General features: G+C 35.3%; 1 protein-coding gene and 1 pseudogene across 1 annotated transcript; both read left to right on the top strand.

Annotated features, from left to right (window-relative positions):
* Positions 1-518: 518 nt before the first annotated feature.
* On the top strand, positions 519-724 carry LOC129520765 (SNRPN upstream reading frame protein-like). The gene has a single exon (XM_055341960.1). The coding sequence runs from the start codon at positions 519-521 to the stop codon at positions 720-722; it is 204 nt and encodes a 67-aa protein (XP_055197935.1). The 3' UTR covers positions 723-724.
* Positions 725-729: 5 nt separating this feature from the next.
* On the top strand, positions 730-1591 carry LOC129520764 (small nuclear ribonucleoprotein-associated protein N-like; annotated as a pseudogene).
* The last annotated feature ends 22855 nt before the right edge of the window (positions 1592-24446 follow it).

Genomic DNA, 24446 nt, shown 5'->3' with positions numbered 1-24446 from the left:
TAAGATTCAATGCCTCACCATGAAGCCCCCTTTGACAGGACTTGAGAAACATAATCTTCCCCTCACATCAGTGACTCACATTGGATCCATGAAAAACATCCATAATACGTGTCAAGAAAATATTTCCAGGTTTGTGCTTGCCCATCCCCCAAACAAATTTACCACTGCTCTTTTGTTCTGTCATAAAAGCTGCTATTTTACACACTAGACCTCCCACATGGGAGGTATGTCAGTCTAGGGTACACATATATACTGGTCAAGAATCCTGTTAAACACCTTGTCCCTAGGATTGAGAGGATCTTCCCTCTCAGGATCAACTTAGTTCTTCAATAACCTTGATGTTGCTAAGGGGTTAAGTGTCATGGAACTGGTTTTCTGTAATCTAAGTATATGACACATATGGTCTAACACCCACTTTTGAGTGTGTGGTATTACTTAATTTTAAAATCCTATTCACAAGAGTGGAGTGGTCCCCAGAGATGCGTGACTGTCTGTTCTGGGGAGCAGCTAACACCACGATGGAGTGGGCCAGGGACTGCTTACACCTGAGATGGACTATGGAACAGCACATCCCAGAGGTGGAAGTCCAAGTCAAACGTAGAAGGACAGCCTCACTGAACAACCAAGAGTGTCAGCTATACCCAAGGCAATCTCAGCAGCAGCAAGTCCCTGTGGTAGAACTGAGACAGGCATTCTTGGCTGAGACACCAAGAGGTGGTTAAAGCAGTATTGGAACATCCAGTCTCCATCTACTGTTTGAAGCTTCTGCCCCAAGCTTGCATTGTTTGTAGGAGAACCTGCATCATACTTTATCTGTAGCCTTCCCTTAGGTCTTAAGGATCCTGAAACCTAACTGTGGATATTGGATTTGGTGGAACAGCAACCATGACTGTGGGAAACAGCAGCCAGACGCTGCAGCACGTTGACTATAGAATGAGATGTATCTTGCAAGATGGCCAAATCTTCATTGGCACCTTTAAAGGCTTTTGACAAGCGTATGAACTTGATTCTCTGTGATTGTGATGAATTCAGGAAGATCAAGCCAAAGAATGCGAAGCAGCCAGAGCGTGAAAAAAAGCGTGTTTTGGGTCTTGTGTTACTACGTGGAGAGAACTTGGCTTCCATGACTGTGGAAGGACCACCCCCCAAAGATACTGGCATTGCTCGAGTACCATTTGCTGGAGTTGCAGGATGTCCTGGGGTTGGCAGGGCAGCTGGCAGAGGAGTTCCAGCTGGTGTTCCAATTCCCCAGGCTCCTGTTGGATTAGCAGGCCCTGTCTGAGGGGTTGGGGGCCATCCCAACAGGTAATGACTCCACAGGGAAGAGGAACTGTAGCAGCTGCTGCAGTTGCTGCTACTGCCAGCATTCCTGGGGCCCCAACTCAATACCCACCAGGACAGGGGACCCCACCTGGGGCGAGCAACACCACCTCCAGGCATTATGGCTCCTCCACGTGGTATAATGGGCCCACCAATTGGGCTTCCCCCTGCTCGAGGGATGCCTAAAGGCATGCACCCTCCAGGAATGAGACCCCCTCCACCAGGATTTAGAGGCCCACCTCCCCCAGGAATGCATCCACCAAGACCCTAGGATACTGTTGATCCTTCTTATGTCAATTTTTTCCCTGCTTTGTGTCTTGTGAAACTGTGTTATTGTTTGTGAGCTTTTGTACCCTCATTGCTGAATCAATATTCGCTAATAAATGCACAAGCAATTAAACTGCAATAAAATAAAATAATAAAATAAAATAAAATAAATAAAATAAAGTAAAATAATAAAATCCTATTCACTAGTGACTTTTTAAATTTTTCCCACAGCGCCCAGGTCTCTTATATCACTGTGGCTCAGTACTGAGTTCTGAGGGGTTTTTTTCTTTGCTTTTAATCACTCCCTAGGTAATCTCATGCAGTCTCCCAGCTGCATGCTGAGAACTCTCAACATCTTATATCCAGTCTGAATAACCAGTCTGAATAGCCAGTCTGAATTCGACTCACATATCCAGATGTGTAGACATAATTTTTGCTTGGATGTCTAATAGACATCAAATATAAATAACCCCAAATGCCTGATTTTGCCCATTCTCTTATGCAACTCCTACAGTCTTTACTTTCTTAATAAAGGGCAATTCAATTCTTCTGAATTCTTGGCCTAATATGTGGAAGTCATCCTTAACTTCTTTCTCAGGTTTCATTACCAACAGTTATAACATCCTATTAGGTCTTCCTTACATACTGTTCTGGATTTGGGCTATTTTTTCTTACCCCCGCTGCTCCCCAATTGTCCAAAGTACCACCATCTTCTAGCAAGTTCTCCTAATACCTTTCCCTGCCAGTTGTTCCCCATCCCCTTTTCCTCTTTTATTTTTCTCTGTAACATATTATCCATTTGTCTCTTGCCACTAGGATGTAAGCCCCATGACAGCAGGGACTTTATTTTGTTCACATATTTCACCTAGCTAATGATGTATGGCACATACTTGGTCCTCAGTAACTACTTGTTGAATGAATAATTGAATCAATTTTAATTATCAATAAATAGTTATTACTTTCTTGGTCATTTTGATTAGCCTTTATATGGAATAGTCTTATTCTTGTAAGACTCTAATAAGCCAGTTCAACTCTGAATAAAACAAATGTATCCGTTATCTTGCATCTATTCAAAGCAAGACAAACCCTAGAATATTCTATTATTTAAATGTCAACCTTACTCAAGAGTATTTCATAATTAGTTTATACTACATAGCATCTAGTAAATGGAATGCTTGAGGATGCTAAAGTGAGGCATGTTCCTTTGCATTTATAATTGGTTTTAATCTGTAGTATTTTCCATAAGCATTAATTTTTTTTTGTTTTATTTTTTGTTCTGAGTCTTTTGTGGGGGGTTTTTTGGTGTATTTTTTTACTTTTTTTTTTTTAAGTTATGTCACTAAGGTATGTAGTATTACCATTATAAGATGTCCTCCTGACTGTTAAATCTTACTGATCAGTCAGTTACCGCGTTTTTCTTATGGAGTTAATAAAGGTCTTAGAAAAACCTTGTGTTTAATGTTTGAGTAGTTCTTTCCTCACAAGCTGGTGGAGGGTGGGGGTCAGAGGATGAAGTAACGAGACTAGGAGAATGATGTGATCCCTTGGGTGGTAGTTCCAATTTCAGATAAATATTTAGAGAAATTCAGAGTAGATTGTGGGTTTATTTCTGAAAAAGAGGCACTAAAAATACAAATGCTTACACTAAACAAAGCAGTGAAACAGCTGTGTATACTGGCTTATTTAGCTGTGCTTACCATAGCACTCTGTGTATCTGCCTACAACACCATTTATCACCGGGTCTGACCCAGCTGCCATGTTTGTGAGGCTCTCCATTATAGACAGGCTCTCATTCCTTTTTTTTTTTTTTTCTCATTCCTTTTTGTATCAGCATTGAAAAGAAGGATTCCTGATCCACAGTCACCACTACATTAAACTTTTCTGACATCAATTAAATTTACTGACACATTCTTATAATGATTTATACTTTTTAAAATTTGCCATGATCTAAAAAATTATCTGAGGATTTTCTTTTGGAATTAACTTGTAAAATATTTTGCTGTTGTAAAAATGAATTATTTTATTTTTTGATTTTTTATGTTTAATTTTTTTTAATAATAGGCATGGGTTACTTTTGTAATTCAAATGTGGGATTAGAATCTAAAAATCATTCTTATTACTTCATTGTCTTAATATTTGTTTTTAAAAGGCATTTCAAAGAAAATATTTACTGAGTACCTAGTGTGTGAAGGGTCCTAAGTTAGGTGCTTTAAGAAATATGAGAAAAAACCAGAACATGTATGTTATCCCTAGGAAACATGGTCTGGAACTCTTCTGAAAGATGTTTGTGTGATTGCGTGTGGAGGATGATGACTGGGAGGTGCAGTGGGTGAGAAAAAAGAAATGCTGTTTTCAATGACTTTTTTCATGGTAGAAATAGTGACCCTGTAGTAAGCTTCCATTACACTTCTTATATTATTTGGCGCGTTGATAAATCCTTTGCTATTTATGAAAATAAAATAGAAAAAAAAAACATTATGGCTTCTAAGCAGAAGTATTTAAGCGTTGGATTTGTAGATACCGCTTGTAGGTGTATACCGATCTCTAGAACTGGAAACTTTGCTTAAGGACAATACTTAATAGGCACAATCTGCTTATCCCATCTGTTGTCCATGAGAGGGAAATCCATTACATATAGTAATCAGGATTATCAGGTTAGATGTTGAGAATTTCCAAATGGCTTCCCATAATATCAAAGAATATAAAACAAATCAGGCTGAAAGACAATGTGCTTAATTAGAATTAATGTAGTGGGCAGTCAAGTCTGGGATGTTTTTAAAATGCTATTCTTAATGGGCTATCAAGGATAGTTTGAAATGCATGATAAAAATGGGAAAGATGCCTATGACCCACTGAGTATTGTAAGCAAGGTTGGAATTGAGTAAACAACGTAAATAATTGAAACATTGAACAAAGTCGATGATGTGGAGCCCAGTAATTTGAATTAATAGCAGAAGAAAATAATTTTGGAGGGTGTTGGCATAATTAAAAGATGCCACATAGTTGCATTAGCTAAATTTAGTCTAGATATTTGACTCTGAGGATTTAGAAAAGATGGCAAATCTTACAGATGTCAATAAAGAAGAGGCCAATTAAGCTGATGTTATGGACTGATTAAAAATCATTTAAGAATAAAAGAATTAATTCTTACATCATGCCTGACTTTAAGCTGTCTGCTTATAAAAATGTGCATCATTTTAAACAGCACATCTGCGAAGGTTTTTTGAGAGAGAATTTCTAAATCTATTCAGGAAGTTTATTTACTATGCTTGCTGATATTTCTACTTCTTCAGAAAAGTATCATATCATTGTACCCATACTAGATCAACATGAATTATTTCATCGCATTTTTTAATCTGAAGGTTAAATGTAATTTTTCCTGACCTTTTCAAATATATTTTTCTTCCTTGTCAAATGTCTTAAGGCAACAGGAATCAAAGCACAACAAACAGAACTTTGCTCAAAATTCCACTGAAATACATTGTTGTGTTAATAGAAATTGGGATTTCCACGAATGTGGAAGCTTCTATAGTTTTATTTTTGCTTTTCCCCCCTTTTGGTTTTTGTACTAGTTCTAAAGTTACGTGTGTGTGTGTGTGTGTGTGTGTGTGATATTTACATGTATATATATGTATGTGTATATATGTGTGTAAAAATAATTTTGATATTTAAAAACATTTCTATTGATGAGTTTTTACTTCACTCGTTTTCTTTCAGCCATTTAACTTTTAGAATGAATTTTTGTTTACATTTTTATTAAGCATAAAAATGGGTCAATGACATAATAATATATTATTTTCTATTTTAGTATAAAAGTTAATATATTGTGGGATCACATTTGTCTTTTTGTTTAATATTAAGTTCCATACAGTATGAATTATATATACATATATTGTTCAACTCTATTATTACTTTAAAAATTAACAAAATGCCTTTCAGTGTTTCTAAGCATGTCATATTATTGTCACTTAATTTTGTTTCTCATTAGTTATATTCAATAACATTCAATTATTAGCTATAATTCTTTAAAAAATAAAAGAAAAATATGTAAATGAATGAGATATAACACCTATAAAGTGTGAGTTTGAACACCTACTGCTTATGCCAATGGTAATTGCAGGTTGTGCAACCACTATATTATTGTCTGATTACAGCTGTAACAAATTACCATAAACTTATATCTTAAAACAACACAAATTTGGCCTATAGCTCTGGGGGTCAGAAGTCCTAAATGAATGAAATGGTGCTAACATCAAAGTGTTATCAGAGCACATTCTTTCTGGAGGCTCTAGAGAGAAATGAATTTTGTCTCCTTTACCAGTTTTTAGAGATTGCCAGCTCCTTGGCTCTTGGACCTCTTTCAGCAGTTGTATCATCCCAGCCTCTGCTTCTGTTGTCACATCTCTGACTTTGACCCTCCTGTCCTCCTCTTCTAAGATCTCTGTGATTACATTGGGCCTACCTGGATATGACATAATATAGCTTCTTCCACTATATCTTTCCATCTCAAGATACCTTAATTTATAAAGGTATTTAATTTATAAATTATTATAAATATCTATAATATTTATAAATATATATTAAATATTATATAATATCATATATTTATATATAAATTTTATATATAATTTATATATAAATATTATATATTTAAATATTAAATATTTATAAATATTAAATATTATAAATATTTATAAATTATATAAATTATAAAAATAATTTATAAATTATTTATAATTTATAAAGCCCCTTTAATCGTGTGAAGTAATATATTCACAGGTTCTGGAGATTAGGACATGGATATCCTTGGGGACTTAATCTGTTTAACACAGCTGCTTAAAGCCTTAGTGATAGTGACCAATCAGTTTCAAGGCTCCAGTCTTGCAAAGCTATTTTCAGAGTCTGATTTATTGTATTAACTATATTTTGGATCCTAACCTCTGATGAATGGCTGATAACCTAGAGAGCCTTGTGATATCAATTCTGTTTGTTCATGGCTTCTTACATTTTGGGGATTATTATGACTGAGGTGGCAGGAAAAGACAGATACTGTCACAAAGCCGTGAATCTGTACATAAATGTCACAATATAAATATGAAGGCATAGTTATGACTCTATTCAATGCCATAGCCCAAAGAGACTCCAGGGGAGACAAGAGAATCCTCAGTGTCCATGTGGTATTGACTTATTCAGCTTACCATTGATTCAGTATCTTTTTCTGCCTAATCTCTCTTAACATGAGTTTGGCTGTATATGTCCCCCTTTATTACTATTCTCATACAGAAATCCAAACATTTCTAGCAAATTTCCATAAGTAAACTACCTTTACTGGCAAAACTAGAAGACAGTTGTGACTCCTTGCTGGCCTTGAGAATTATGTTTACCCACCATTACTTTACTTACAAAATATGTCCAGGCTGCCTTACAGCTGCTGCTACACAAGACTCCTCCATAGAGAGAGAAGCCCACCATTGGAAGTGAAGATAAATGACAAAAGTTTTTGACGGTTGATATCCAAAGTATATTCTGAATGACAAGTACAAAACCCACTTTTTTCCATTATTTTTGCTTTTTCAAAAAGTCTATGATTGCAGAGGAAGCCCTGCAAAGCTGCAAAAAGATAGGAATTCAAATCTGATAAGGATATAAAGCTCATATGCCTTCTTCTAGAATAATTGAAAGTGATTATCTTAATTAACAATTTCATCGAGTGTGTCCACAGGAATATACAAGCTGAGGATAGCTAAAGTCTCTGTAATATTGGGAAGAAGAGTTGTCATTAAAAAGTAGACTACAAAATACTTTTGCAAATTTTACAAAGATGTATGATTACATCAGATATTGATGGGGCCTCTCTTGGAGGGAGTCTACAGAAAGTGAGGGGCTCTGAAACTTAAACATCGAAAGTTTGGCCATCAGTTTATCCCTGGATGTCCATCTCCCACTTACATGGAGTTATCCCTTGCTTGCTCAGTATATAGTGGAAATTAATAAATCTTTATTCTATAGGACACACTTGTTTGGACACACTTATATCCAATGCAAGGCAACCAGAAAGAAGAGAAAAGTAATGTTTCTGAACAATAAGCCATATATGCCACAACATGTGTCTTTCCTGGAAGAAATGTTAGAATTTATGAGTCCTCTATTTTTTAGCAATGTTACTTGTATCTTAGCCCAGAAAGCAGAATCTTCCCTCTATGAAATTGGAAATAATCTGGGGCAGCCCGGGTGGCTCAGTGGTTTAGCGCCGCCTTCGGCCCAGGGCCTGATCCTGGAGACCTGGGATCGAGTCCAACGTTGGGCTCCCTGCGTGGAGCCTGCTTCTCCCTCTGGCTGTGTCTCTCCCTTTTTCTCTCTCCCTGTGACTCTCATGAATAAATAAATAAAATATTTAAAAAAGAAAAAAGAAATTGGAAATAATCTGGAATAAGGGATAGTAGCGGAATACTTCGACGCTTGAAAGAGAATATTAAAGTTACTATAAAAATTAGACTATTCCAGGTATAAAAATAAAGTAAGTTGTCTTGCTAAGATGAGAGAGAGGGGAGAGATAGAAATCTTTTGGACATTTGAGTATGGAAAGTTCAATAATTATCAATGTAGTCAGATCTTTTTTTTCTTCAAGAAATTTATCCATGTCATTTAAATGTCAAAATTAATTGATGTAAAATTATAGAGAAGACAACCAGAAACAGAGGTAACTAGAATTTATGTCCAGAAGTGGGTGCGCCTCTCCTGCCAGGTGAGTAATATGGGAAGATGAAACCCTGTGGTCAGTTGGGCTGATTTCAGATTACTTCAGAGTGGGCTGGCTGCTGTTACTTACCTCAGGCTTAGTGTGGGGCCTGGGGTGCTGGTGGATTTTCTAGAATCATCTCTTCACTCTCAGACATAAGGCATTGGTTGCACCCCATTTTCATGCTCCTTCCCAGACAGTGAAATGACCAGGTTTGATTCTCTGGGGGATCGGGTAACTGATGGGTTTGTCTAGTAGAAAAACCACATACAGAATCAAATCTGCAGTTGCCATCTTTATCTGATGAAGTTTGTGAAAATCTCGTTCTCCATGATCCATCTGGCTTTCACAGAAGCCAACGAGGCTAGTAAAATGAGCAGTGACTGGAATTGTAGCCCTGCCACCATCCAGGACTTCATGAAATTACTTATCTCTCCAATCTTCTCCATGAGTGTGGTATATCCTAGTTCCATAGATAGCTAGTTGACCTATCTTCCCCAATCTTCACTCCTACATTCACAAAATCAAAGTGGGAATTCTACCAGGTAATAATAAATATATATATTTATCTCCATTCTATATTCTGGAATCAGGGATATAAGTACAGGATGAATCTGTGGTCCCAGTGAACAAACTGTTAAATGTGTACCAAAGCATTTTCTATCCCCAGATCTCTAAAGCTCCTACACACTAACTAATGGGTGAGCCACAGGTATTTCTGGTCCTTGGGAAGTAGCACATCTTCAGAGGCCTTATATTAAAGTCCTTAGAAATCATAGTATTTTCCTTTTTCTAGAGTATGGTCACACTGATAAATGTCTGCAGCCTTGGAGACCTTAGGGTAAAGTTGAGACTGAGGGGAGAAGATGCAGGGCACACATCTGAGACTCTTGCAGGGTTGTTCTCCAGTGGGCTTTAGGGCTTGCAATCTCTCCCTCAGCCTAGGGACTTAGAGTCCGACATTTAAGCCTAAGTCTTGTAGCTAGAGAGAGAAGACCATGACTCTTTATTGCAGCAACTACTAAATACAGATTTTATTTTTCCTCAGTAGACTGCCCAACAATTTAATTTCTAGGCACACCTGATCAACTATCCATTACCGCATATTCCTGAGAGCCACATTCTCTAATTACCATCTTGTCTCTGTGGATTACTGTGTGAATTACATGTACTCTGTCTCTGCTGGTTAAGGCGTCTACTCACTTTTCACCATCTCCTACCATCATCCCCTGCACTGAGAGACAGACCATGTGGAGATCTTCAAGTTTTGCTGGTGTCTCCCATGCCAATGCATTTTGAATGTTTTGATGAAGGGAGTGAACTCCTGTCTCTCCCAGCAAACATAGTTAGGGATGGCTGAGAAGATTGCGTATCACAGATCCATTTTAACCATTGCTGCTTCCTTATGCCTCCTGACTTCTCCCTGCTTTTCTCAACATCTACCAACAAAGTCCTAGCATTTGACTTCATTGATCTGATAGAGGATCCAGAATATCAACACCACTTGTAGGTGATCTAGATAATCCTTTAAATCTCAAATCCTTAGTAAGTGCATTCATGTCAGTGAATTCAGTCCAATTAAGACCTTCATGCTATCCCTTTGCTCTACCACTCTTACAGCTTAGCCCACTCGTGCTGCTCAGGCTTTTGCCAACACAGACTGGCAAGGTCCTGTAAACTTTCATTGTATAATCTCTCTCCTCCGAGTCCTGGGTACTTTCTATTTTGGTTATTTTAAAATCTATATTAGATCTACCTCTAGTTTGATCTCCCACCAATACATATAAAACAAGTCAAGAAATTATTTTACTATATACATCACTTCTCCCTGAACAAAGGAAGAATGAATCTGTAGGGACAAACAACAAGCTAACAATGATAATGAGCTAACAAAACATGCAAGAAAAATCACTGGGGGTGATATACAAACATTATTCTAATTACAGTGATGGTTTTAGTGTATGTACATGTCAAGACTCATAAAATTACACATTTTAAATCTATGGAGTTTTGTTATATAATTATACTTCAAGAAGTTTAACACATTTAAGAATCTGAGCACTCTGTACCTATCAATATGAAATACTAAGTAAATCATTTAAAAATAAAAATAAATGAACAAATCTTCACCAACACCTACTATTTTCCTTGCATTCCCCTTTTCTAGAGAATTTCTAGAGAAATTTCCCCTTGTCCAGAGCATATTTTAGAGAATCCATCATTATGCTTTATTGCTCTGTGGGCTGAGGGTGGTATTTTTTTATATTGTACCAGCAGCAAAAGCAGAATTTTTCCTACTCTCATTCCCCAAAATGTATATCCCAAGATAATTGCTCCTCATCCAGAGAAATAAACAAATGTGTGATTTCCTTAGGCACTAAGATAGCCAGTGTTCACTGACACTGAAGCTAAATATTAGCCTTCCTGCCCTAGTAAATGCCTACACCATACAGTTTCATGCAGATCTCAGAGGCACAGTTACTGACTGGGAGACCTTTTAATTTCTGGATTTCTGAGATGATTAATGATTCTGCCTCTTTACTATCCTACTCAAGAATTGGTTGTAAATGAAGATCAAATAGGGATTAAGGCCAAATTAACACCTTAATGTAAAATGTTTTGAAACAACCAATTTAATATATATTTTTTAATTATAAGGTGAAGAAACTCTTCTATCACCTACTTTTTTTTTTCCAAACTGGTACCCTGTATATTTTCATAAGTGTTCCTATGATAAAACACCTAGAAATTTTGGATAAAATAAAACAAGCATAATTTTGAATGTATAGTTGTGCTTGTGAGATCAATTATTAAAGGCAAAAGAAAAATAAAGAAACAATAAAACAAGGTTCCTTTTTAATTGGATGGATTTATATGTTTAAAAGGCTCAGATAAGTTTAAAATTAATAGCACCTTGGAACAAAGTTTTAGTTTTAGGAACAGAAAAACTTTTTTACTAAGCCTATAATTTAAGAAAAATATTTCTGGCTTCCTTCAGGCCTTAATATATTCTCTTTTGTCTTCCTATCTTATAATCCTGAAGGTTTTTTTTTTAAATGTAGTAGTGTTTATAAGTACTGTGATTATTTTGTGGAAGTAGAAACCTTATTCTTTTTACAAGGCAATGAGGGGTAGAGGGAAGTATTTATATAGAAAGAAAGAAGAAAGAGAAAGAGAAAAAGAAAGAAAGAAAGAAAGAAAGAAAGAAAGAAAGAAAGAAAGAAAGAAAGAGAAAAGGAAAGAGAGAAAGAAAGAAAGAGAAAGAAAGAAAGAAAGAAAGAAAGAAAGAAAGAAAGAAAAGGAAAGAGAGAAAGATAAGAAGGAAGAGAAGAGAAGCATGCTTCCTACTCAGCTTTCCATTTAAATGGCACAGAAGCAAATAGTAGAGATAAAAATATCCAGTGTGTATTAGGTGTGGACATTGAGTTGGGAAATGGGTATATAATTACTAACTCTTAGTACCAGTGTTGCCTTACCTGAAAAAAGGGAATAAAAATATTTGCATCACCTAGCTCATGAAATTGTTTTTTATTTTTTAATCAAGACAGAAGATGTCTGTACTGTGACAATGCTGACAGTCTATACACTGTCATGATTGTAACTTTGCCAGCTTTTTCCTAATTCTGACATACTATCCTGAAAGTTTTGTGGGCTTTTTTGCCCATGATTCACAGGGCTACAATGTGCAAGTCAAAAAAATACACTATTTTAGAAGAATATACATGTATTTTTAAATACGATGTTAGGCTCATATTTCCCATCTCAAAAACACATTTTCATTTCAAAATGCTTTTTATCCAACAGAATGTTGTAGCTTTTCTTAGTGATCTTCCAAATTTGGTGTGCAAAGAATTCATCTGAGAAACCAATTTTAAATGTCTATCCAAGTGATTCTAATTCTTGGTGAGATTTAAAAACATACCAATTGTGACGATTACACCATGTGATTCTGATAAATGTGGTCTGGCGGGCCATGCTTTGAATAATACTCTGAGTTCTCCAACTCTGAGTTATAGAAAAAGTCTTATTAATATTTTCTCTTCCGATAAAAATATTTAGGTATGTCTTAGAGCTGGGTCTTTCACCGCCTTCCAGTGAATAGTCTATATTCTTATGTGTCTCCAAAAAGTGTATGTAGAAGAGAGTAAAGTTTTGTCCGTTTGATGAACTTGATACAGAAATAATAATCAAGAGAGGGAGAGAAAAAAGAAAAAGAAAAAAAGAAAAATGTCATCAATTATATAATGACCTTTGGCATACAGGGGCTATGCAGGCTATTACCATCAAAAGATAACTTTCTGAATATTTAGTTCTATATTGACTCATTTTACAATATATTTCTAAAAGACGATATACCTTAGTAATAAGATGTTCACATTGATTAAAAAGACACAAAACTCTAATTATGTGAGTCTATTTTATAAAACTTAGCACCTAGGATCCAGCATATCTGGATTATAACCCTGTCTTGCAAATAAGTGAGGGTGAAATATAAAATTGTGTAAAGGATAAATAGAACTATCCCAAAGGTCATTAGTGGCAGCTCTCGAATCTATTAGAAAAATCAATGTGTCACCAGTAAAATAAATAAAGAAGGTCTTTGTTATTTTGTTGGCTATAATTTGTACAATCTTTTAGTTAGCAACAATTGAAAATTTTTTACTTGGAAAATATCATACTAATTCTCATTTTCAGAAGTTGTGTAGGAGTGGTTTGCAATAAAATAAAAATATGTAGACCACCTAATATGGTTAGACACTGTACACCTTGTAAAGGCTGTTACATGAGTAAAAGGCTGTTGAAGATAGGATAAGGTCTTCCAAGCTGAAAGATGGATAAGTGAGGAAGAAGCCAGAATGGGATCAAATCAGACTGGTTTAGTGACTGGGACAAAGAATGTATGAGTAGTGGGGAGACAGAGGCTAGTGGACACAAGAGAAATTTAAATACATGTGAGCTCACTTAGCCTTCTCTTCCAAATTGATGTTGTTTATTATTACATTTTATTGGGATTAAGGCATTAGCCTTAAAACAGCTAGTCAACTCAGCTGGATTATCAAATAAATGATTAGATATGTTTATGATATAATTAACTACTTATCCCATTACCTTTCACAGTGAAATCAAGCTTACAACTGAACAACTAATTAAATAAGATTAGTCTTTCAGGGGAGACATACCACATTTTTCTTTTTCCTTGGAATTAATGAAACTTCCTTTCAACAATGTGCATTTCATCACCAAAGTTTCAAATTCCCACTGGGCAACAATATATTAGCATATGAGTATTTATGATGATGCTGAAGTATAGTCAGTGATTGTGTTTCCTGTGATAAAAGTAATCATAAGAACACCATTTTTTAAAATGTATTATAAGTTTTCTGCCTATTACTAGAATCCGTAGGGGAAAAATTCCATTAAAGCAAATCAAATTAATAAACGTGCATCTAGCCACACACATTTATCATTTCAAAATTATAATATCATTCACCTTCTATAGTAGAAAAGTAGTTATTGTTATAGATCATCATTATAAGATCAATGTCTCTAGCTTCAAAAATATATGTCTCTTTTGGCTTCAAATTAATCTGCTAGCAGGAGTCTGGTATTAATTCAGTATATTAGTATGAAAATATGTCCGTGAGTATTCATTAATGAGCATCGACTTCTCAATTTAGACATTTAGCTTTTTAGTATAGTTTCCTTTATTTTGCTTGGCCACTATCCGTTATTACTCTGCATTTACACAGCAGCTTTCCTCTCAGGAGCCTAAAAGTACTGTAGTTTAATTGTCCAAAAGAAATGGTGTCAGGGTAGAGGGAAGGGAGGTAGAAAAATGTGTTTCCTGATTGTCTTAGGGAATTGGGAGATACTTAATTTTAATTCTGGCTTTAAGCCCAGACAGTGAAGCTGTGTCTACACAAGTGAGGTTGTGTTTGAGACTTCTAAATTTTGCTTTCAGGAGTGCACATACATGGAGTCCCATTTCAAGAATTCACAACATTATTGTCTAAGCCAGTAGATCTCAACCTGGGGCAACATTCGCCTCTCTCCATTCTCCCTCACCCTGGGGAAGTTTGGCAATTTCCAGAGTTGTTAAGGGGTTGCAAGGAGTGTGCTACTGGAATCTTGGGGGTAGAGACCAAGGATGCTCCTAAAAACCCTACAATGCATAGGAGAACCCTTACAAAAAAGAATTATCCAGCTCCAAATTACAATAGTGCCAGGATTAGAAACTCTGATAACACTTAATACTGCACATGGACTCAATTTCTCTGGAATTTATTCAAAAAGTCTAACACCAAATAATAGAAGTAGGTGCCAAGTATAATTCTGATTCTATTGAAATCTCATTTGTACTAAGGGGGATTTTCAGACATGGTGTAACTTGTATCTTTTATTCATCCCAGAAATAAAATAAAATTGGGCCCTAGATTCCTGCCATGTATCTTAAGTAATAAAGGAACTCTTTTCTAATTCCCATTCTGTCTGGAGTATCTGAAACCCTCCCTCCTTTTTCCTGGAGTCTGGTAAGTTTCTATATGATGTGCCCAAAATTAGCCCATGCAAATGTTAGGAGGGTCTCTTTCTTCCAGTGAACAAAATTAATTGCAATTATTGTCACTTTTTTCCCCCAGAGAAATCCAGCAGCTTCCTTAGTAGGTCCAAGAAGAGAAATGGACTTAGAACTGGTTTCTTAAGGAAAGAATATTGGCCCAGACACACACAAAGTATTCATGCAAATATAGAACTTTCTGTTCCTGTTAGCAGAACTACTAATTAGCCAGTTAACATGGCTGAGAGTACCTTAAATCTTTTAGTAGTATAAGTATAGTACTTAAATATAGCACTAAATATAGTGCAATACAATGCGATAATTTCAGAAATTACATTTTACTCTTGCCCTTATCTTGCTGAAGTATTTTACAATTTCCTCCAAATCTCCCTCACTCGTAGGATTATCACCAAAATGGGAAATTTTGGAGAGTGTAGAGGGGCACGTTAATAAGTACTGTGTCAGTCAGGTACTATTAAATCAGGTAAATCAGAACTGTCTCCAACAAACTGTGGCGTTTGGTTATACCAACTCTGAAGTCATTTAGCCACTGGCAACTGTGATTTTTTTCCTTTTTTCTCGGAGGTTACTCTTGCTGGTATCAGAATTTCCTAAATGATACTGTTCCCTGTACTGAGAACAATTTGTCTTTTGGGAATATACTCACCTTTTCCAAATGCGATCATAGTGTTCTCTATTTCCTCTAGGCAACTGCTGATTCCTACTGTCTATACTGGCATTGCCACTGCCATTACAGTACTCTGAAGTCCTCATGAAGCCAAGTCTTCAGTCAAGTGTGAAAAATGCCCTTTTTCCTATTATTTGTAACATAGAGTTTCTGAGTACAAAAGAGGTGCTGCTTTTGTCCTAGCACCTTCAGATTTTTCATGCAATGTAACATATACATCAAACCTAAGTTCGTGTATGGCTAGGCTGATAGATAATTCTGATTGAATTATCATATGCTTTCCCTTGCAAAAATAAGACCTTTTTTATCCTTTTAAACTGATTAAGCTTCATCAGCTCATGATTACTACTTCTCTTCGAATGTGTTCTCCAACCCCCAAGAGACTCCTTGGTTCCTTATGTAAATAGGATTCCTATAGACTCATCCAACCAATCTGTGCCAATATCCAGACAGGTTGCTATCCCAGAGGTTCATACAATTTAGAGTTAATCTATGATTTATCGACATATTAGAACAAAAACAAGTATATTGTTTTAGAAGTAAAAATGAAAATAAAGAGAGCAGCTGGCAAACAATTTCTAATCATCCATAAGTAAAATACCTAGTTCCAAATGTGGCTGACTTATTTTTCTACATACTTCAATCTCATTCATATGAATGACTCTCCAATCATCTTTTCTTATATGTCAATTTCTTAAAAGCATAAGAGTTAAAACTATATCTGCTCATTTGGTCATTTTGAACATCCATATGTTGTGGACTGAGTTATGTCCCCTCCCCCTAAATTTATATGTTGAAGCCCTCACCCCAGTGTGACTACATTTGAAGGTAGGGCCTTTAAGGAGAAAGGCTATAGCCTCTTTTCCCATATTACCTAGCACAATATCATCAATAGGTGACTATCAGTTCTTTTTTTAAGAGAAGGATGTTTTCTTGAGGGTAAATGACTCTTTGCTACACCATTTCTATCATCCTCTGCCATGGTTTTTAAATACTAAGTTAACCTAATAACTGAAGTATAGCATGCACTTTCCATAAGTACAGCATTATTTATCTGACACATTTATCTAAATTGGCTTATTCAATCAACCTTATGTACACTTTACAATGTTTAAGGATTTTAAAATGGTTTTAGATAATTAACATTTTGGTAATGTATCAGAGCTATTGGCTTCTGATAGAAATGTCTCCAATGACTTAATGATATCTGGCTGACTGCTTAAATTTCTAATTACATATTCTTTGGGGTATATAGGTAGATCAGTGCTTAAAATCTAATTTATTCATCTAATTATTTCTTTTTTTTAAAGGAATACTCTATTGGGAAGCTATGTAGCATATGCATTAGATCTCCATTATCTTTCTCCAGGTAGGGCATTTCTTGCTAATGAGTGAATTAAGCTTAAGCTTTTGGACTGTAGCATTACATTGCTATATGATAAGGTCTATTCACTTTCCTGCGATGGCAAAGAGGTAGTGGAGCGCTGTAAAATTCTTTAAGAGCAGAGAAAAATGTCCTTTTCTAAATACAGGCTGGGAAAGAGTGAAAGGGAGGATGAAATAGGAACAAGGATGAAAAATAATCTGTCTTAGGTTGGTGCCTATAGCAACCGATGAGGCAGTATTGCTAATGAGCCCCTTAGAGGTGACACAGCAGAAGCATATTAAAAATCAAGTCCAAAGCACACTGATCCTATATCTTTCACTAGAATTTTATTAAACCTTTTCTGACAAGATGTGACAAATGTATCTCTATTTGTGGTTGCAAAGAGTTTAACTTCCACAAGCTAGGACATCATCAAGAGCAATGGAGTGGAGGTTCTGAAGAGCAATGACAATAATAGTGATCATTAATGAAAGGCCTCCTAGATGCCAGGTACTATATTAGCCACTTTATGGTGTCCTTATGGAAATATTGTCACCACTTTTAGGAAGTAGGAATGATAATACTTTAAAAAAAAAACATAAAGCAAGACAAAAAGAGAAACTAATTGCTCTAAGGTTGACTTAGGTGGAGATACTAAGATTAGAACCCACATACATCTTAAGTGCTTTCTGGTTAGGAGATGACTATATTTTGGTAAATAAACATTCCCTGAGTACTGACTGTAATTGTGGCTCTAGTTATACAATTTGAATAAGTCAAGGACCTCGCTCCCAAAAGCAACTTTCTAGAGCAAAGCTTATTTCTCCAAAACTGGGACAGTTATATTTTAAGGAGGAAGAAAGCTTCTAGTCTCCTCAAATTTAGAAGAAATCTAAGGAATTGTCTGTGCTTGAAAACATATATATATATATATATATATATATATATATATAAAATACACTCACATATATATGTATATGTACATGTGTACACACATACCTCATTCAGAAGGATGCTATTGAAATACTAATAACTTACAAATACTGTAAATTATTTATCAGTGATAATTCATTATCTGTTAATATCATATTTGGTTTATTAAATTGTAGATTATGGTCCTTGCCCTTTCATAAGGAACTAACACAAAAAAATATAGTATTGTTTAAATTGCCTTAGTATGAAATCTGTGACAAGTAAATCCCGCTATAATCTAGCACCTGTCTAATCTAGCACCCTTATTTCTACTCCCTCTTGTATAGAGACCCTCTTAGTCCTGTGATTCTGAACTACTTTGATCCTCAGACTGCCTTTCTCTTTAATGCTTCATGCCTTACTCAATCAGCTCCCTTACTCTGGAGCAAGCAAACCATATAGTCTCCAGCCTGGAAACATCTCCAGCCTGATCTAAAAAGCTTACTTCTTTTAAAACAACTTTGACTTTTATACAACTTGGTTTAATTACTTTTCTTTGTGTTCCTATATTCTTTGTATACTCCCACCAGGAATATTTAGGCTATTGGTATCATTTACTTCTATCTTGTCCTCACATAGCTATTAGATCTTTAAGGTTAGCTATTGCCACAATAGTACATGACAAATTATCTTAAAGGCCAGTAGCCTCTAATAACTCATTTTCCTTCCAATAGCTTTATTTTCCTAGAAGAAAATAAAATGAATGGTTGAACAAACATATTCTCTCATCAACAGTTTGTAAATGTCCCCATTATCTTCCAACAATTAATATTATGAAAGTTTTATAAACTCTTGCTTATTTGAAAGAGGTAAAATATTTTTTTGTAAAATAATTTTTAATTGTGGCTTTGATTTAGTTGCTCTCTTCTACTTTTATTATTTTTATAATAATCTTTATATAATTAAATGTTGAATTTTTTACAAGCATGTTTTCTGCATTTATTAGGAAATTACTTGAGTTTTCTCCTAACTTAACCCATTATGTGGTAAATCACATTTATTGATTTCCTAGAGTTAAAATAGTTACATTACTGGAATAAGTCCACATTTGTCAGAATACATTTTCTTTATTATTACTAGAACTATTATTATCATTATTATTACTTCTTGATATAGAGATCAATATGGTCACATTTTATTTGGAAATTTTTCATTGTGCTTACAGGGATTATTAGCTTTTTCGAAGAATATATAGAGAGACTGCATTTTTTAGAATAGGTTTAGATTCACAACAAAATTAAGAGGAAAATAGCAAAAGTTCTCACATACACACACACATACACACATACAGTGTCCTCTGCCATCAACATCCTTAGCCAGAGTGGGACATTTGTGAGAATTGACACATTATAATCACTTAAAGTCCATACTTTACATTAGAGTTTACTCTACGTATACATTCTATGAGTTTGAGCAAATGTGAAATGACATGTATTCACATCAAAGTATTATACCGAAGTTTTATTCCCCTAAAAAAAACTCTGTGTTACCTATTTATTCCTCCATTCCTTCCAACCTTTGGCAACCTCTGATCTTCTTACCATCTCCAGTTGTCTTTTCCAGAATGTCATATAGTTGGAATTGTACAATAGGTAGCTTATTTAGATTGGCTTCCTTGACTTAGTAATATGAACTTAAAGTTCCTCTGTATCTTTTCATGGCTTGATAGCTCATTTCCTTTCAGTACTAAATAATAATCCATTGTCTGGATGTACCAGTTCATCCATCGACCTTGAAGGGCTTCCCAGTTATTCCAAACTACTAATAAAACTCTATTACATTCATAGGTAGTGTTTTTGGTGGGGGAGGGGGATATACATTTTAAGCTCATTTGAATAAAATACCAGTGAGCATAATTGCTAGATAATATAGTAATAATGTGTTTGGTTTTGTAAAAAACTGCCATTTTTTTTCCAAAGTGACTACTATTTTGCATTCCCATCAGCAATGAATGACACTTCTGTTACATCACAACCTCATCAGCATTTGGTGTCAAGATTCTAAATTTTAGCCATTCATTGAGCAGTTCTCCTCGGGTTTTGCAATAATTATGCAAATTTCACAAAACAACTTTTTAATTCTCTTGAATAATTGGTAAAAAGTTTCAATTATTTTAGGTGTTTTTCTTATAAATAAAATCATGTTGAATATTTGTAATACAATCTAAATATTTTACCTATGTCTGATTTTTTTTCCCTATGTCTGATTTTTAACTAGGGAGTTAGTTAATTTTTATTAATTTTGATTACCAACATGGTTTTTATTCATTCTACTGACTTATTTTTGCTTTCAATTAATTCTGATTTATTTTTGCCGCATTATTTGTGTATAGCCTGACACCTAAGAATGATTTTCACACATTCAATAAATCAAAAAAATTAAAGAAGAGTAAAATTCTGTGACAGGGGGAAATATGTGAGAATCAAATTTTATTGATGCAGTTACAAGTCCACAGCATTTTGAGTGCCAGATAAACTACCATACTGGGATTTTCATTTTTATTTTTTAATCCCACTGTCCACCCATCATGTCAAAATACAAAAGAAAAGAGAATTTCACATGTATTGATATTTAGACACAGTGCAGTGTGGGTTATTTATTAAATCAGATAGCAAGGCATTGTGTTAATCAATGACATCATAGCTAAGCTAAATGAATAGAAAATACATAAACGTCATAACTTGAAGCACCCATCACAGTATCTTCAATCCCAGGAAAGCAGCAGCCATAAATATTAGAAAATTTAAAATGAAATTTTTCACTACAGCAGAATGAAAATAAGGATGCATCCAAAGTAAGTTTTCAAGTGGTTCATTTGTTGCTATCAGTATTTGGCTCTACCTATCTGTGTGAAAAGACATTTCCAAACATGAAATATGTAAAGTCTCTTCACAGATTAGCATTAACAGATGCACATTTACAATCAATTTTGTTGATAGAAAACACTAATTTCGAACCCTAATTCATCAAAATGTTATCTCCCCGCCACACACATTTTTTTCCTCAATGGTACACACAATGCACACACATGCATCCACCATGCACACAATTGTCAATCATTATTATTATATTTTGAGCTTCATTAATTAAAAGATATTGTGGAAATATCTTCCTCTTTCATTATACAGGTATCTACATTGTATCTTATATTTTGCTTCTTGGCCTTTAAAACCTAAAATATTGGGATCCCTGGGTGGCGCAGTGGTTTAGCGCCGGTCTTTGGCCCAGGGCGCGATCCTGGAGACGCGGAATCGAATCCCACGTCAGGCTCCCGGTGCATGGAGCCTGCTTCTCCCTCTGCCTGTGTCTCTGCGTCTCTCTCTCTCTCTCTCTCTCTCCTCTCTCTCTCTCTCTCTGTGACTGTCATAAAAATAAATAAATTAAAAAAAATTAAAACCTAAAATATTTACTATGCAGCTCTTTATGAATAAGTTTGCCTTTAGTTGTCTTAAGTACATTAAAATTTTATGCTTCCACAGAGCACTACTTTTATGTTGCCATATTCAGATATTTTTTTTTTTTATTTATGATAGTCACACAGAGAGAGAGAGAGGCAGAAACACAGGCAGAGGGAGAAGCAGGCTCCATGCACCGGGAGCCCGATGTGGGATTCGATCCCGGGTCTCCAGGATCGCGCCCTGGGCCAAAGGCAGGCGCTAAACCGCTGCGCCACCCAGGGATCCCCTCAGATATTTTTGTTCTGTAGTTGTTTCTAACTCACAGCTTAGGTAATTTTGTTATGATTTAGATACACCTACATGTTTTCTAGTGTCTTTGCTACAATTTCTTCTAATACCTCTGACTTTCCATTCTGGATCCTTTTCTTTCTTCTGAAGTACATTCTTTTAGAAAGCCCTTTAGGGAATACCCAGTTTGTCTAATCATTATTTTGCCTTTATTCCTAAAGGATAATTTTGCTGAATCTACTTTGAAAATTATTTTAACTCTCCATGGTGAAATATTTTCCTTCTGTCTCTGGCTTCCATTGTGACTGTTGAAAATTCAGCAGGTTTGGTGCTGAGTTGTGATATTCGAAGGGTTTCTAACCTTTAAAATATTAATTACTAATCTAGACTGTATACAATAGCTAATTTAAACATAAATTAATCATCAGGCTATAAATGTTTTTAATATTCATAGTTATAGTGAAATTTTCAAACATCAACACTGCTGAAAATTTAACAATTATTTTGTACTCTGGGTAATAAAGATAACATTTAACTATGTATGGTGCTTCTCATTTGTGAGCACATCCACATGTAATTTAATTTGATTACTGAAATTAAAATTTTAAACACATTTTCAGATACATTGTTCTATTTCATTCTGGCAACAGCCTTATGTTATATAGCTTTAGTTATTATATATTTTTTTTAGATTTTATTTATTTATTTATTAATGAGAGACACATAGAGAGAGACAGAGACAGAGACACAGGCAGAGGGAGAAGCAGGCTCCCTGTAGGGAGCCTGAAGTGAGAGTCAGTCTCAGGACCCTGGGATCATGCCCTGAACTGAAAGCAAATGCTCAACCACTGAGCCACCCAGGCACCCCAGTTACTGTATTTACATTTTTTTTAAATTAATACCTTCAACCTTACATACTCTTCTTACACTGGGACTTTGACACTCTTTTCCTTCTCACTGAGAAGTAGGGTTATGTGTTTTACATTCTTGAATTGGGGGTGCTTGTGATTATGACAAATATGACACTCACAGTGATTTCTGATATTAGGACATAAAAGCAGCATTTTATTTGCCTGGCTTTCTCTGGGTAGGTGCTTGTTCTTGGCTCTCAGCCATAGTGAGAAAGTATAGTAGCCACAGGGAGACACTAAATGTAAGTGTTCTGACTGAAGGTCCGATTGACATTTTTGGTGACAATCAATATCAACCAGCAGGCACGAGAGAGAGCGAGCCTTCAGAGGCTTTCTGTCCAAGCCATTGAGTCAACCCCAGCAGGTGATGTCCTGTGGAACAGAGATAGGCTGTTCTTACTGAACCCTGCCAAAAAGGCAAAATAAATCTTTATTATCTTAAGCCACTATGTTTGAGGTAGTTTGTCACTCTGTCACAGATGACTAAAATACTCATTACTTTTACCAATGTAAACACAAATGGTCTGAGGTTTAGAACAATAAGTTGACTTCTCCAAGGTTCACACAGTAACTAAGTAAAGATACAGATTTAGAGTAAAATTTTATGATTCTAAAATTTTCCTAATTTTTAAAAGATTTTATTTATTTGTTTTAGAGAGAGAGGGGGGAGCACATGTGCAAGAGGTGGGGAGGGGCAAAGGGAGAGGGAGAGAGAGAATCTCAAGCAGAATCTATATTGAGCATGGAGCCCATAATGGGGCTCAATCTCATGACCCTGATATCAGGACCTGAGCTGAAATCAAGAGTCTGATACTTAATGACTGAGCTACCTAAGTACCTTAACACTTTACATATTTTAAAATTATTTAATTTCATACAGGACTCCAAAATATACATAAATATATAAATAAATATAAATAATAATATATATAAACAAATATATATATATATATATATATATATATATATATATATGGCTATTATCACCAATATCCTGATGACAAACTTAAGGCTACAGAGAAGTTGAGGCAAATTGTCCAAATTTGCAAAGGTTGTAAGTGGCCACAGTCCAGCTTCAAAACTGCTAGCCTCCCTCCCAAATATGTTTTCTTAATCATTCCATAATCTAGCTTTTCAATCTCTTCCTCTTTTCACTAATCCATACCTACTTGAAAGCTCTATAATTATAAAAGTTTAAAGGAGGATTGAGTTTTATACTCCAAAATATTGGTTTAGTTGTCTAAAAAAAGCCAAAGATTCTCTCTATAAATAAGTATACATTCACATAAAAAGGTGCACATTTTTAAAGAGGATTACAGCCCCACTTGAAGCCAAACTTATTTAAAGATTTTATTTATGTATTTGAAAGAGACATGAGATAGTGAGAGAGAGCATGAACCAGAAGGAGAAGGAGAAGCAAGCTCCCCACTAATAAGAGAGCCTGACTCAGGACTCGATCCCAGGACTTTGAAGGGCTTGATCCTAGGACTCTGAGACCATTATCTGAGCCAAAGGAAGATGCTTAACTGACTGGGCCACACAGGTGCCCCAAAGCCAAGATACTTAAATATGTTTTCAAGAAACTCAGAATCTCTTCCTTACACTGTAAGTAGAGCTCTAGATTTCTAATATATAAGCAATAGAAGGAATTTATCCTATAATTACCAAAATTGAAGAAATTGATGAGTTATTGTAAGTAAAACTGAGATAAGATAAAAATCAATTTAGTTTTGTCAAGATACATTAGACAGTTTCCCAACTGCATAATCATTATGGAAAACATTCTCTTCTTTCTGCAATAAATCTATTTGAGGGATGCCCTTTGGTAATGCTCCTGGCTCTAACTCCTTTATATTAAAGAGTTAGCATCCCATGTTAATTATGCACCTGATGATCTCATCCTTGAGCTTTGCAAAACATGATATTTAGCAGAATTCAAAT

The sequence above is a fragment of the Nyctereutes procyonoides genome, unplaced genomic scaffold (genome assembly GCF_905146905.1).
Source record: "Nyctereutes procyonoides isolate TBG_1078 unplaced genomic scaffold, NYPRO_anot_genome, whole genome shotgun sequence".
Classification (NCBI taxonomy): Eukaryota; Metazoa; Chordata; class Mammalia; order Carnivora; family Canidae; genus Nyctereutes; species Nyctereutes procyonoides.
Note: the sequence above shows the minus strand (reverse complement) of the source record. Positions and strands in the feature narration are given on the sequence as shown.